Source organism: Raphanus sativus, chromosome 4, assembly GCF_000801105.2.
Source record: "Raphanus sativus cultivar WK10039 chromosome 4, ASM80110v3, whole genome shotgun sequence".
NCBI classification, from domain to species: domain Eukaryota; kingdom Viridiplantae; phylum Streptophyta; class Magnoliopsida; order Brassicales; family Brassicaceae; genus Raphanus; species Raphanus sativus.
The window spans coordinates 11,024,455-11,040,024 of record NC_079514.1 but is presented as its reverse complement, the minus strand read 5'-3'; the positions used below and the strand labels follow the sequence as shown (position 1 = coordinate 11,040,024).

The 15,570-nt window shown below is 34.5% G+C and overlaps 2 protein-coding genes and 1 long non-coding RNA gene across 4 annotated transcripts; 2 read left to right on the top strand and 1 right to left on the bottom strand.

Moving 5' to 3' along the window:
• The first annotated feature begins 2,583 nt into the window (after positions 1-2,583).
• On the top strand, positions 2,584-4,450 carry LOC130511970 (uncharacterized). Of its 2 annotated transcripts, none has more exons than XR_008945466.1 (5): positions 2,584-2,891; positions 3,121-3,513; positions 3,596-3,648; positions 3,773-3,960; positions 4,035-4,450. It is a non-coding gene; the product is annotated as an uncharacterized LOC130511970 (long non-coding RNA). The 2 variants fall into 2 exon arrangements; XR_008945467.1 differs by having other exon boundaries at positions 3,121-3,532.
• Positions 4,451-7,820: 3,370 nt separating this feature from the next.
• LOC108850251 (putative pectinesterase/pectinesterase inhibitor 28) lies at positions 7,821-10,430 on the bottom strand. Its single transcript, XM_018623818.2, has 2 exons — positions 9,327-10,430; positions 7,821-8,968 (listed from the first exon to the last, which is right to left on the bottom strand). Exons 1-2 carry the CDS (start codon positions 10,321-10,323, stop codon positions 7,899-7,901), a joined length of 2,067 nt encoding a protein of 688 aa, XP_018479320.1. The 5' UTR covers positions 10,324-10,430; the 3' UTR covers positions 7,821-7,898.
• A 1,880-nt stretch (positions 10,431-12,310) lies between these two features.
• On the top strand, positions 12,311-13,183 carry LOC108850250 (zinc finger protein STAMENLESS 1-like). Its single transcript, XM_018623817.2, has one exon. It carries the CDS (start codon positions 12,311-12,313, stop codon positions 13,181-13,183), a length of 873 nt encoding a protein of 290 aa, XP_018479319.2.
• The last annotated feature ends 2,387 nt before the right edge of the window (positions 13,184-15,570 follow it).

Below are 15,570 nucleotides of genomic sequence, written 5' to 3'. Positions count from 1 at the left end.
GTGAATTCGCCCATTCCTCAATGAAGTTTCCTTGATGAAGAATCTTACCTATAATATCAGAGAAAATCCAAGCAAGTCTTGCTGTTTTTGTTTCCTCTTTCCAAGCTGTATATGTATTGATGATGATAGCCATTAGGTGTCGCTGGTAAATTTATTATGTTCTAAAGTGGTCTGTTGTCAGGGGTTTGGTTTCCACCTATATCGCTTGCGATTCCTGGGTGTCTGATTTGGCTTTAGTGATAGTATCTCTTGCATCAAAAATCATGTATCTCAAAAATTCTTTGGTTCCTTGTTAGCCAAATCGTCCAAACAATCCATGAGAATAGGGATTCCAATGTGAATCCAGTAGGCCAGTAGGTGGTAATTTCTTGAGTGTTTTTGATGTTTTGAGTGCTGTAGTGAATTCTGAGGTTCTTGAGAAGATGGTGGCATCATAGATTGCGCGATCGCCCAAACTGATGCTGCAAATTGGCAGGTGAGGAAGAGGTGATCTTTAATTTCTCTCATGTCGCAGAAATGACATTTTGTTTTAGCAGCGAGTCCTTTTGTTGCTAGATTATATCCAAAGGGTAATGCTCTTCTAACAACTTTTCAAAGAAAAGCTCTTAGCTTCAGAAGGATAGGTAATTGCCATATATCTTTCATCCAGTCGCATAGTGGTGTATTTGTAATGCCAGTTCATGTCTCTGCCTCTTTCAATTGGTTCATGGCAGTGTAGTCTCCTGATTTAGTCGTTTACTCTCCGTTCTTTGTAGGTATCCAACAGTATGCATCCTTAGCTCCTGTCATGCTGGGTATGATACACATAGTATGCCAGGGGCTTCATTTGGGAGGATGTGGAGTACATTTTCTTTGTTCCATTCAGATGCATTTGCTATCAATAGGTCAGAAACCTTAAGGTCTTTTGTTGCTAATTCTGGAGGGCCGATTGGTTGAATTTTCTTTTCCGTTGAGCACCATGTGTCATACAACACGATTGTGTCTTTGCCATTGCCGATAGTCCTTGATGTATTTTCCAGCAAAAGATCTTTACCGCATAATACACTTCTCCAGTCATGTGAGCAGTAGTTGTTAGATGTGACATCAAGGAATGAGTCATATTTGCGATATTTTCGAAGGAGTACTTTAGCCAGTAGGCAATCTGGTATTTTGAGTATGTGCCATCCTTGTTTCCCAAAAGAGAGCCATTGAACAATTCAATGTCTCGGAATTCCAGTCCTCTGTCTTTCCTCGACTGCGTAAGGTTTGACCAAGAAATCCAACACATTTTCTTCTTCTCATGTTTAGCATCACACCACAATAGGGTAAACACCGATTGTATACGCTTTGTCGATCTCTTTGGTAAATTGAAGCAAATCATGGAGAACGAAGGCATAGCCGCTAAGACAGATAGAAGCATTACCATATTTCCACCTACAGACAGTTGGCGCGTGCTCCATCTCATTGCCTTTTGGCTTATCCGATCAACAATGGATGTAAATAAATCTTTTTTCTTCTGTCCAAAGTGTTCGGGCAGTCCAAAATATTTCCCGACTCTCCTTCCCTCGTAATTCCTAGGCTGGATTTGATTCTGTCTCTAATCTCATATGGTGTTTTATTGGAGAAGTTGATGGCTGATTTGGCGGGTATGATAGCTTGTCCTGATGCGGCCTCATATCTTGTGATCACCTTTAGTAGCAACTTTACACTTCTCGGGCTTATCTCTGTGAAGAACATAGTGTCATCAACAAAGAGAAGGTGGTTTATCTTCGGACATCCTTTGGCGACTTGTAATCCTACCAACGTGCTGCGACGTTGTGCTGCTGCACAAAATTCTGATAAGACTTCACTGCATAGTTTGAAAAGATAGGGCGAGAGTGGATCGCCTTGTTGGATTCCTCGCGTCTAGGTGATCAATCCTTGTGCTTCCCTGTTGAGTAGTACTGAATATCTGACAGAAGTCAGACGTTGCATGATCCAGTTGTTAAAGTCGTCATGGAATCCAAATCGATTCAACACCGCTTAGACAAAATTCAATTCCAGCGTATCATAGGCTTTACTCATATCAGTTTTTACAGCCATTAAGTAATGTTTTGTTGCACCTAATCGTTTTAAGTAGTGCATAATTTCATTTTTGATCATGATTTTGTCGGTGATTTCCTTGCAGGGGATGAAAGCTGATTAGAATATATAAAAATATTTAATATATTTAACTAATTTAAAATATTTTTGGATGCTAATTCAAATTTTGGTTCGGTTCCTATTATATGCAACCTTCAAAATACTAAGCTTTTAAGTTCCATTTAGATATTTTTGTATAATAGTTCGGAAATTAAATTTCAGTTTTTTAAGATTCAATTAGATAGAGGTTTCGATATGGAGTAAGAACGTCGAAGTCTAGTTACTACCAGATCTAGTCAAAGAAATATTGGGCCAAACTCTCTTTTCTGACCCAAACCTAAAAATAAACTTTTATACACTTTGCTTAAGTGCTACATATTAATGCTACATATTAACATGTCTTAACACTTGGCCTAAAAAATTATGTGGTCACTAAATTGACTACTCAAGAAATCTTCTTTTTATTGTTTTGGGAACATTATCAAACAATATTAAAAGGAGAATACGAGCAACAGAGAGACCATCCACGTCGGCAATTAAAATCATCCAATATGGTGCCTCCTTTTCTCCACGTCAAACCGAATGTGGGCTGAATTTGGGCTGATCTTAATAAGCGAAGAAGCTTCTTTATCTCTCCTATTTGTGCTAAGGCGCAAGGTGACGCCTGAGCTTTTCCTAATCTCTGAAACCGTCTCTTTTTCTTGATTAGTCCCATTAATTTGATTGCCCACAATTACGTCTTCAATGCGTGGCTTAGATCTTTAAGGCGGTGCGTTTTCAGATATAAATATGTAAGTGTTTCTCTTCTTCAAATCATCTTCTCTTCACATTTCTTATAGTGAACTAATACCGTTATGGCTAATCGAGAGTTTTCTTCTCCAATTTTCAAGGGTTCCTCTGTTGTCTAGGCTAGGCTATTGTTGTTTTCCAGATTTTGATATTTATGTAATCAAATTATTCCGACGAAATGCTCTGTGTTCATTCGTACTGATAATTTTTATATCTCTGTCTTATTTGCAGGTTGCGTAAGATTTAGGAACTTGGCTCTAATTAGTAAGGCTACTTCATGTGTTGTTGATCTGTTGAACATGTGATGGCTTACTCGCTTTGTATATCTTAAAAGATATATGATCTCAATTTTTTTTCGAGTTCAGCTAAGTTTTGTTTAATTGTTAAGTCATGTTCAGAGTAGGCTATGGATGGATCATGGTGCTGTTATATAGGTGGGTACAAAGCGTGGGCTCGCTCCTGGGAATGCAGCTAGCAAAAATGGTTATCACTGTAGAGAAATTATTCTCTCTGTTATCTTAGTAGCCTAGGAAATGTGTTGTAAACCTTTCTTGCTGATGGTTACAAAAGATCAACAAGGCAAACCGTGGTCACCTTACTTCCCATGAGTTGAAAGAACGACAAGTTAGATTCTATGGAACTGGTACATCTTCCCTTTTCTGTTTAGAGAGAACCAATGAGTTTAGATTCTCTTTTTTTCTTGCAGGCCAATGTAGGACCGGCAACCAGAAAATTCTCACAGATTCTGCAATAATACATGTAAAGAAACAAACTTTGCTTCTCTAGATGGTTTCTCACTCAGAAATAATGTTTGGTTCAGATTTTCTGTAGTATGTTGATGTTAATAATGTCTCACCAAAATACAACTGATCTCTTTGAGCAGGTTTTGTTTGATCTGTGACCCAGACTTATCAAGAAAGCTCTCACGGAGAAATGTAACCTTAACTCGTTGAAGATGTTGTGGTCATATTTCTTTTTATAGAGAAATCGAATGAGGCTAAGAGATTGGTGGTTCTGGTGTTTGCTTCTCAGATTGTTTTAAAAGATGCGCTTGGATCACACCCAAGTCTGGTAAACAAAAAAAAATGAGTTTGATATTTAGTGTTTGAATGTGGGCTCAAATCTTGGGTGTGATTTGTGAACAGGCAAAGGTTTCTATGGAACAAGGATCTTATATATGGGAGCTGGATAGATCAGCAATCTTTTCATATACGGGAGCTGGATAGATCAGCAATTTGCTCTTTTATTCCCCTCTGTTTCAAGCAATAAATTTGGTTGGAGAGACCAGAAGCGGGAAATCTATAATGTAATTGCGATGTTGCAGAGGTTACAAGATTTTGATCACGTCAGCAAAGCTAGAACCGGTTTTGCTCAAAGAAACCGTCGTACCAAACATTGCTTGTGGAGGATGATAAGCTATCTGCAGCTCAGCTATTTAATGCTCATGGCTTTTTAGTGTACCAAGCATGTAACTTTAACGGCACTTGAAAGAATGTGCAGCTCTAAATTCCAGATTCATACTACACATGAATATGTATTAAGTGTTGCAAGCATTTAATTATCACGTGGGAAAAAGCAAAGAGTAGGCATACGGAGAACAATAGTTAAAGATCCTAAATGGTCTCCTGGATGAAGAAACATGTTCTCTAGATGTTGGGTCCAATCGTGTGTTTCAAGACGCTGGTTACTGTTAACAAAACGCTGGTTATGGTTGTGATAGTATAAGTTATTTAAGTGTTTTTTAATCTTAGAACGAGTTATTACAGTGGTTAAGAGTGGTGTCATTGTGGGGAAAGGAAATCTTGACACTTTGATTAATGTAAAGTGGTTCTAAAACTAAAATAAAATTATAATTGGTTGTACATTTAACAAAGTTTTACATCAAAACTTATTATATAAATAAGATAAACAAATATTCGGATCATGGACCTGATTGTTGTGAGAATTTAGTTGGTAGATTTTAGTTTTTTAGTAAAGTAGTTGTAAGTTTTTTAATATAGAAAAATATTACAATTTTAAAAACGGTGTTTAAAGAAAAAATATATTTTAAAAGGATTGTAGATTTAAAGGGGATGGTCAATTAAATTACTAAGAGAATAATTGGAAATAACATTAATAAAAAACTAAGTGAAATGAAAGATTTCTACATTCCAACCAATTAAACATATAACTAAAATTTAATCAATTTTTTTTTTCATTTTTGGTCATCATCTTATACATAATTTCCAATAAAAATATCAGAAATTTGGAGATTTTTTTTTTGAAATTCATATAACAGAAAAAAGAAATAAATGAAAATAATTTTATAATTGTATAACTACTTACATTTTATAATAGATTATAATATTTACATACCAAAAATAAAAATACAAAATACATAATAAAAACTAAAATTTAAACAAAATATGGTTTGAGTAAACTAAAATTTAAACAAAAAAAAATTAAAGAAAAAATTAATAGTTTTAAATTTTATAAACACTTCAAATTTAGCATTAAATAAATGTTGATGTAAACTTTTGAGGCTTTTTTGGTGATTTTTAGAGGATTGTTCTACAATTGGTAGCAGTCATGAAAACATTATTGTAAGTGTCATCAACTCATATTGATTCACATCTTTATATTTCTACCAAAAGCACTCATATTGATGTAGTGCAAGCTCACTGATTTCAAGCAAAAAAAAAAAAAAAATCTTTGAATATCTACTATGTTAGAATAGTGATGTTGTACGTTCTCAGATTTTACATGTGTAATACATAATTCATTTCTATCGTAATTAGATGGACTTTACCTATGACTAATAATTTGTTTTCATGATAATCCAATATATTATTTTTTGATCATAACTTAGATATTTTAACTATTATTTATTCATTTCACATTTTCTGATCTTTCTATATGTGTTTTTAGATAGTAAAAATGATAAATTGTCAGTTTTACTCATTTATAATTCAATACATCATTTATATATTATATCAATAGATGTAATATATGTAAATTATTTTATTAAATACATTTATATTTGTCTAACCCGGGCGTAGCCCGGGAAAAATCTCTAGTTAACAATAAACATTACATGATTAACAAGATTACCATAACTTATGTGTTATGACTAGAAGCCTTCTCACAGCCTTTATCGAAAAATCATTCATTGTCTCGAAATATTACATGTAATGCCACTACTTACTAAACCTACAAAATATTATTTTTATTTTTTTTTGAAAAAAAATTATATTATATGTTTACATTATTAACTACACCAATTGTACGTATAATCATGTCCGTTTGTTTAAGATTTATATTGTTCACAAGACTAACTAAAAATGTACACAAACATATTCCAGTCATTTTGGTGTACAGTAAATAAAACCATTTTTTTACGTGAAGATCAGAAGTTTTGTTTATTGGCAATATAAATGATCTTTTTATGTCACTTGGTCCAAAAATTTAATGTCAAGAAAAAGTTAACCTAAAGTTAAGAGGGTTTTCCAAAAGTTAAGAGGGCTTTCTTATATTTCAAAATTATAAGAAATTAATTATAACGTAAATACATTTTATTTTTGTTCATATTTATGTTAATTTGTAAACTTATAATACATGGTATTTTATTATTTCAACTGGACAATATAAAATATTTATATTCATGTTCTTTTATATAGCTTAGATACATATCATTTATTTTGCTTAAGATATTATTAATTTTATTTAATACGTCACAATCCTTTTAGACCGAACAATATGTTTTTTTTTGACAATATAATTTGTTTCATGTTATGTATTGTATAAAGGAGATATAATCGTTTCGGTTAGAATATGTTCTTTGAAAATCTTGACTGATTCTCCACTTTCATTTAAAAAAGAAAATCTACATAAAGACTCGGTCAATCCCTTAACTTTAGCATCTTGACTTTGTAATTAAGAAATTATCATAAAAGGTAATATACAAAATATGAGTCAATTAGAAAACTTTGAAGTTGAAATAGTTAAGTTTATGGTCAAATATCATGGTTGATATATTGTTTCCTATTTTTGTTTTCATATAATACTTTTCTAAATTTTAAATTGGAAACGAACAATTAGAGATCTTTATAATTGAATTACGGCGATTAAATATTTATTTCACTGAAATAAAACGTGTCTAAACCTCATAATTTGTGGCTAGAAAAAATGCTTAAGTTAACGGACTTAGATATCACAACGAACATGTTTCAAACCTAGATGAGCTATGACTTTGATCTATGAATTTGATCAATGACTTCAAACCAAATAATAGTCCACATTTTTAATTTTCTGACTCAATTACCTACTTCATTTGAAAACTATTATTATTTAGATATATTACTTTTTCGTCTATAAATGTTACTTAGGACCCGGAAAAGCAGTTTAAAATTGTGCAAAACTATAATATATCAGTTTGTTAAGAAGAATATTACTCTTAGTTTAATTATTTTTGATTAATCCAGAAAATCCAGTTGATAGTATATCAAATATTTCAGCATTATATTATATACACTGAAACCTCTATAAATTAATAATGTTGAAACTATACCAAAACTATAATTTTTATTAATTTATAGAAATTATTAATTTATCGATATACTAATTAAACCAAATATTCAATTTAGAACTATAAAATTATATTAATTTATAGAACTTTTTAGTGTATATTAATTTATCGAATATTAATTTAAAAAGGTTATACTGTACATGTATTATTTGTTACTGTGACTTTTTACCTTTTCAATATCTATTAACTAAAATTTATAATTTTTTATTCCGTTCATTTTTTAGTCCATTCACTCCTATCACCACCAGTCAAATATGATTTCTTGAAACATTCCAAGAACTAACATTCATATGATTCATGTACAAGATGTACTAGTTAACTTTAAAAAAAAAATTAATAACAGCATATATACCGGGAGACAATAACATGAATTTACAAAGCTTGCTAATCATATCCTCATTTACAAAATCCTCAAGGTTTGTCAAAATATTTACAGACACGACCTCTAGGTAGATGCAGTCTTCGGAGAAGCCGAAGGTGAAATCGAAGGTGAAGCAGAAGGTGGAGTAGCAGAAGGAGTAGCCGATGGAGAAGCTGAAGGAGTAGCCGATGGAGAAGCTGACGGTAAAGCTGAAGGAGTAGCTGCGGGAGAAGCTGGTGAAGCTGAAGGAGTAGCCGAGGGAGAAGCTAATGGTGAAGCTGAAGGTGACCCTAAGCCACTGGAATTAGTGATGGATGAGATTCCTGGGGCAGCCGCTGGAGCTGGCCCTGTCGTGTTGGAACTGGAACCAGTTACATTACCGGTAGAATTTGTCGACCCTGGTACGCTTGGACCGGTAGTTGTGGAATTGGAGGAAGCTGCAACGGTTGCTGAACCGTTTCCGGCGAAAAGACCGGGGGTGTACGGTACACCTTTACCCGGAATCCACTCATCACCTTGGATGTACTTAGCCGGTGTGTATCCAAGAATCTCTTCATCACTCAACTTCTTGATTCCTGGCCAAGTAACCCGGCCCGTGACACCTGCACCCGGCCCAGTATTCCTTGCCTCCGAATAAAATAACGTGTCAATACCAAAGTTTCCTCGCCACTCCTGCCATCCTTCGGCCGCAATAAAATCAGGTATAAACGTGTCCATGATGATAGTTTTTGAATACGCTTTCCATGGCCTTCCAAGATAAGCTTTGCTAGTTTCCTTGACTGCCAAGTAATCTGCTTCTCCAACAATAGTACACCCTTGGAGCACGAATCCTGTTGTTTCCTTCGGATCTTCACGCCCGTGGGCGGTGATGGGACATGCCTGGTTCGGTAGTGGTTTCCTCACTAATAATATACAGTTCTGGAATACAGCGGCTGCGTCTCCAAAGAGAAAATCTATTGTGCCCGAGATAGTACAGTCCCGGTAGAACTGACGGTGGGAATGTGCGTAGAGTGTGTCTTGGTAACCATCAAATCTGCAATTGTAGAATATGGACTGGTCTGAAAGAACCCTAATTCCAACCGCTTGATGCTTTGCTGCCCCGGCAGTGTTCTCGAAACCCATGTTCTTGGCAATGAAACGGTCTCCAATGATCGCTGCATGGCTCATTCGTCATATACATATATTGGTATATAATAAGAAGCGTAAATATAGTAAACAATGTTTTTAAAACTTTTGCCACAAAATAGCATTTAAATAGAAAAATCTCCAAAATAACATTTATTAAAAAAAAACACTAAATTACTTTAGATTCTAAAACTTAACTTCAATCTCATCTTCTAAATAGTAAACCCTAGCTTCAAATATATAAACAGAATTATTTTTTACTTTTGAATAAATGTTATTCTGAAGATTTTCTCTCCTGTATTTTAACTTTTGAACAAAAAATTTGATTTAATACTATTTTGAGAGTATTAAGCCAAGGAAGGTACGAGTTATCAATAGAATCATTACCAACGGTGGCTGTGCGGTAGGTGGTAATACCGTCCTGGAAACTTTTCTCGCCGGTAATGACAGTCTTGTCTGGTCCATCACCAATGAAGACAAGATCTGGCTTGGTCCTGTCCACTTGAACAAACTCTTTATAGACTCCGGTCTTAATGTAAATCACGAAAGTCACATTCTTGTTCTTGGGGACATTTTCCATTGCCTCGTTGATGGTCTTGTACTGACCACTCCCGTCCTGAGCCACCACCATATCTGGTTTAACCTCAGACAATGGAGCGGTCAAGAGCCTACGGACACGCCCATCCACCCACGAAGGCTCTTGAGACAGCAACCGGCGACTATTCATCTCCGTGAACTGCATTTGTCCCAAGTAATTCGACATCTCCGTGACCATTGCAAGCCCGTTATGCGTTAACTGAACCGCGGTTTTCAAAGCCTTCTTCATCGTCTCACCTGCATCGCCTTTTGTCCCTTTAAACCCGTCGATACACGTCTGCTCATGGGTTATCGTCGCGCTGAGCCAAACCTTTACCTTAATCAACACTTCGTCCACCTTGTGAAACTCGAACTTTCCCAACTCCTCAAACGAGTTACTAAGCTCGCCTATTGCGTAATCCATCAGCTCCTTGCATTGATCCAAAGCCATCTTCGTCCTCGGATCTTTTTGTAGCTCGATCATAGTCTGTGACTTCCTCGCCACGTTGGTTATTTGCTTGATGGTCACGTTAAACGCTGCTCTCACAAGCTCCAACGGGTCTGATGTGTCTTTTGCATCTTTCCTTAGAGTGTCTTCACAAGTCCTCTTGTAATCCGTTGGCGCGCAGACTTCCTTGATGGCTTTAACGGAAGCCGTGATCTCTTCTTTACTTCCGTTATCGTGATTGTTGACGTTAACGCCGATGGTAACGGCTACAACCATTGAAACGAGAAGAACAGAAGATATGGAGATCATTGCATACCTCCTTTTCCTCTTCGATTCATCGTCATGTGATCCAAATGCCATTTTCTATCAATTTTTTTTTGTATATTATTTTCTATTTTCTTCTAAACTATTTATTGTTTTTGTAGACTCCTCTTTTGAAGCTTACGTAGCCTCCTTAGGAGTGTAAGTTTTATTATAATTATTGAAATATTGACAATGAAAGTTTTCTTTCGGATAGATAAAGAGGTTTGTAGTTTTGCTTGCTCTGTTTTATGAGGTTTGGCGGGAAAGTCGTTCGGCTTAAGAGCGTGAGAGATGCAGAGACAAAATAGGTTTGTGGTTTTGGTTTTTTTTTCTACGAGTTACTAAACATGTTTTAATTCATTGATACCTTAAATTAAGAATATCTAAAGATGTTTTGCTTCGCATCTAAAGATAAAATGTAAACAATTCATGTCATTATGTCAATGTAGGTATCACATAAAACATGAACAAAATTGTGCAATAATAAAACTGGACATATGCATATAGAGTAAATACAGCTTTTTCAATCTTTGTATACAAGTTCTAGTGGAGTATCACCTTTGATTTAATTATTTACAGACATATAATTTAGCAAAGGAAACTATACAATGGTTGTATTTCCCCCCGGAAAAGATAGATTTGATAATGGTGTTTTGTTTTAGTAAAAGATAGATAAATCATAAAATCAAACAAACATATTATTAAGTAATAAATCAGTATTCATGACTTTATCTTAGTTTCTTTACCAATAGGTAGTCAAGCTTTCCATTTCTTGGATATACATATATATCTGAAAATCAAAATATTAGGAATAAAGCTGTTATTCTTTCTAGTTCATGCACCATTTTGTCATTTTCTTTCATTTTTGGGTATTTATTTTGACCAAAACCTTTTCGAGTAATTTTCTCATGACTAGAACATAGAATGATAGAAAGTAAAAGTTGGTTACGACCAGAAAAGCTATTAAAAAATCTCACATTTTTTTTACTATTTGTGTCTCATGGAAAATAAGCAATTGTAGTCTTTAACAGCTGTCTAATACAATATGTACGAAAGATCTCCAAATTAATTTCCCAAATATTACATTCCAATTTCTTTGAATTTGGAATGATTAAACATTTTCTATAAAACTAGTGAAGAATAGCATCATCCTTCCATGACATGAAAGATGCTACTTTGACTAGTTAACTTATTAATTGTTATTTTAAATATATTTTCTGAAAAAACAAATAAAACTAGATATAATATAACATGCATTTATAAGAAAATATTAATATTTTTAATAATTGTTTTACTTTTATATATTTTCTATAGTATAAGAATATCGATTTTCAAGCTTTTGAGATGTTAGTTATTAATATATAACGTGGATACGTGTAACTGTAGTAACATATCTGAATAAAAAACATAGGATTAATTATAGTGGTACATATTAATTTTAGAGCAATGCCATTTTAAAAGAAAAGTTGATTAGAGAAACAAAATAACTTCTAAAATGGATTGACAGTAGTATAATACGTACGCACAATATATACAACTATTCCAGTTAGTGTAAATACCGTTATAAAAACTATTTTCATACATATTTCACACAAACCATTAATTTGGAGGACAAAAAGAGTATGGGCTTAATAGTAAAAGTGATTAGAGAAACAACCATATATATATATATATTTCAAAATAATTATGGATTCGCGCTAAGAAAATACGATAACTAAATATCCTGATACAGTTTTTTACACAAGTATAATTAACATAGTTGAAGAACCAACCATAACTTTTTGAGACATGAATTCAAAGTAGTTTTAATATTATTAGTTTTACACACCGGAGATTCTTTTTTTCTTTGGGGTCAAAACCCACTGGAGATTCTATACCATAATTGTTTTTTTTCTTTTGAAAAAGATCTATACCATAATTGTTAACGAACACTAAGGTTGTCTTCTCTATAAAGAGCGTCTTCACTTCTCCTAATCCAGCACAAAAAGATAAACACCACTTCTCAATCAAAAAAAAAAAAATCTGTGTTATGGAGAACCAAGTTATGTCTTCAGTTACGTCTTCTGCAAGCTCTTCCTCACCCCAACCCGAAAACAGCAAAGACATGACCGTGCCTGTGGAGGAGGAGTCCAACGAGAAGGCAACGGAGAACAACAACAATCCGAGCCAGCCAGGGTCTTCTCAGGATGCTATGTCTGAGACGAGGGGTGAGAACCCTAGTCTCGGATCTGGTGCTGTCCGAACAGGAACAACAGAGATGACGATGCTTTACCCATCAAGATCTAATAAGATCTACACTTGTCAGTTTTGCAGCAAAGGGTTCTCAACCACTCAAGCCCTAGGTGGTCACCAGAACGCGCACAAGCAAGATCGGGAGTGGGAAAAGAGGAGGAAGGAGATGGAAGAAGACTTCCCCGGACTCTCCTATTTGAACCGTTACATAGACAAGCCTCACTTGCTCCTAGGTGGGTATTCAGAAGATGCTTTATCAAATGAAAATCATCTTGGGATCACTCTTGAACCTTTCAAGCGTAGAGGACCCGGGGGCATGAACATGACCGTTGCTCCTCGCATTACTCCTACTCGCTTCTTCACGGGGAACACTTTCACCGGTGGCTCCTCTTCAAGGGGACTTGGGCCCAGACCCACCTATGCCCCCCCGATGTTCCCTAGAAACGTTCCTCCTTTTCTTCCTCATCCTCCTTATCTTCCTCATCCTCCTTTTCTTCCTCATCCTCCTCGAACCACCAATCTTCCTAGCTATTTGTATCCGCAAGAGAATCGTCTGACCGAGGAGGATCTCACCTTAACGATAGGGAGTAATACCAAGGTTGTGGTGATTGATGATGATGATGATGATGATCAGCCAGGAGAAGAAGGGAACCCAAAAAACTGGGGCAATGATTTATCCCTTTGAGTATTGTTTAGTTTTCATTTTTGAGGTATCGTGCCTATAAGGTACCTCTCTTTGCACCACATCTCTCTCTCTGAAGCTTGTTTTTCTCTTTTTAGTTTGATTGTATCTCGTTTTAAATGTTCCTTTTATCTGTAGTATCTCTTCTTCTATTCACATGTAATTGTGTTTTGGTTGATTTACTTAATAAATCTGAACTATTCCTTCTTCTTTCTTTTGTACATCTCATAATTTTAAGGACCCTTATCACAAAAACTAGATATCCAAATTTTTCTTTTGTTATTTAAGTTAGTGAGAGTTATTAGTAATAGTGTTGAGTTTGGAGAACTTGTGAAGAAATCTGAGTTTCAGGATGGATCGTATATAACGTACATGGCACGCACCATATATAGTGGTATAGACAAATATCTTTGCTATCAAAATAAAATGAACTGCATCAAATGAATTATTTTATTGCGATTTCTTTGTAGATGCAAGCAAATGACTATAAAATTAGGGAAGAACAAAATCATCTTTCCATAACATTGAAAGATGCTACTTTGACTATTTAGCTTAAATAACTGTTATTGTATTTTAAGATATGAATTCAAAGTAAAATCTGATTTTAATTAAATTTCAACCTTGGATATTTTCTACCATAATTGGACGTTATCTACTCAATAAATAACGTCCACACTTCTCAGAATCAAAGCATAAACAGATAAAAAGTTCACTTCCCAATTCGAAAAATAACTAAAGAAGAAGACTTTGTAATGGAGAACCAAGTTGTGTCTTCTGCAAGCTCTACCGCACCCCAACACGAAATTTGTGAAATCACTATCGTGGCTGTTGAGGAGTCCCAGGAGAAGGCAACGGAGAACAACAATCTGGGGCATGAGAATCCACTGAGCGAAGAGGACACGGTTGTGGAGATTGATGATGATGATGATGATGATGATGATGATGAGGCAGAAGAAGGTGGCGGTACCCTTCTCTCTGAATGTTGTTGGACTCTTTTTTATTTTATTGTATATCGTTTTAAACGTTATATGTCTGTAGCTTCTCTCCTTACACGTGATTGTGTTTGGGTTTGGGTTGATTTTTTTGTTGATTTGCATCTCAACTTTTGATTATTTTTGTTCTTCTTTTTTCTCTTGTTTCCATCTCTATATATATCATGAATCTTCTATCATTTCGGCAATTGCCAAAAATCTATGTTCCATAACAAGCCATCGAGCCAATTGAATAAACCAATGCTTCAGTTCATGCTTTGAGATATAACTTTGCCAACTTAACTTCTTCTGCTTTCTTTTGCACATGTTTCATCCTAAGTATAAATGAAAAGTACATTTCACCAAGATCTCGTAACATGGAAAATAAGAGAAAACTTTCAACCTTATTAATCAAATCTAAAAACTGCATACAAATTCTTAAACCCTATATAAAGAAACCATAAAACACTAATTATACAAAACTCAGGAATCTCCTCGTAATTAAACCCAAAACTTAGATATACACAATCTATGGTGTTAGGGAGGGATTTATATACAAAGGTATGAGGTCACATATCCCTACTTTTTTTTCTTAAGCAACTTAAAAGCAACATTATTGGTGGAAGTTCTAAACTTGAAATCTGCACCAAATAAAAGTAATAATCTATTAAGATTTAGTTTTTTTAAAATAAATCAAAAATGTTTGAAAAAGTGAATCTATTTCTAAGGTGACATGTGCACTTAGAATGTGTAGAGAGTATCTAAACCTACCTGATATTTAGATCATCATTAGCGAACTAATTGCGGATCGCCACGTGTCTGTGTAGTTGACAACGACACTTAAATAAGCTGCAAAACTGATGGCGTTTAAAATTTTTATAGGACTTATCCACTATTATATTAAATTTTTTGTTAAGCATCCCCTCTTAAGGGCATCATTAACCCATAAGTGCTTAGGGAGTTGCTTATTTGATTTTTTTTGATTTTTTTTTTAATTTTTTTTTGTGTAATTAAAAAAAAAAAGAATTTAAAAGCCCACTAATCACGAGCCGCCACATGTCAGTGGGGCCCGTGAAACAGGGCAAACAATGGCAAACAACGATGCTTAAATAAGCAATGAAACCAAAGATTGTTTAAATTTTGTGGGCCCAAACGTGGGTCCCAGCGACTATTTAATTAATTTTTTTTAAGCATTCTTCTTTAGCAACATGCGTTGAAGATGGCCTAAATACTTGGGTTAGTGAGCTCTTAGAACTTCTTCCTTGTCTCTCTCTTCTTTTATCTCATATTTTTTTTTATTTTCTTCTTTTTATTTTATTACATATGACTGTTGGAAGTGATTTAAGAACATGGCCATGTATTAAACACGTGATAAATAAAATATTAGTTGTTCAACATAATTTATTTAATAAATAAATC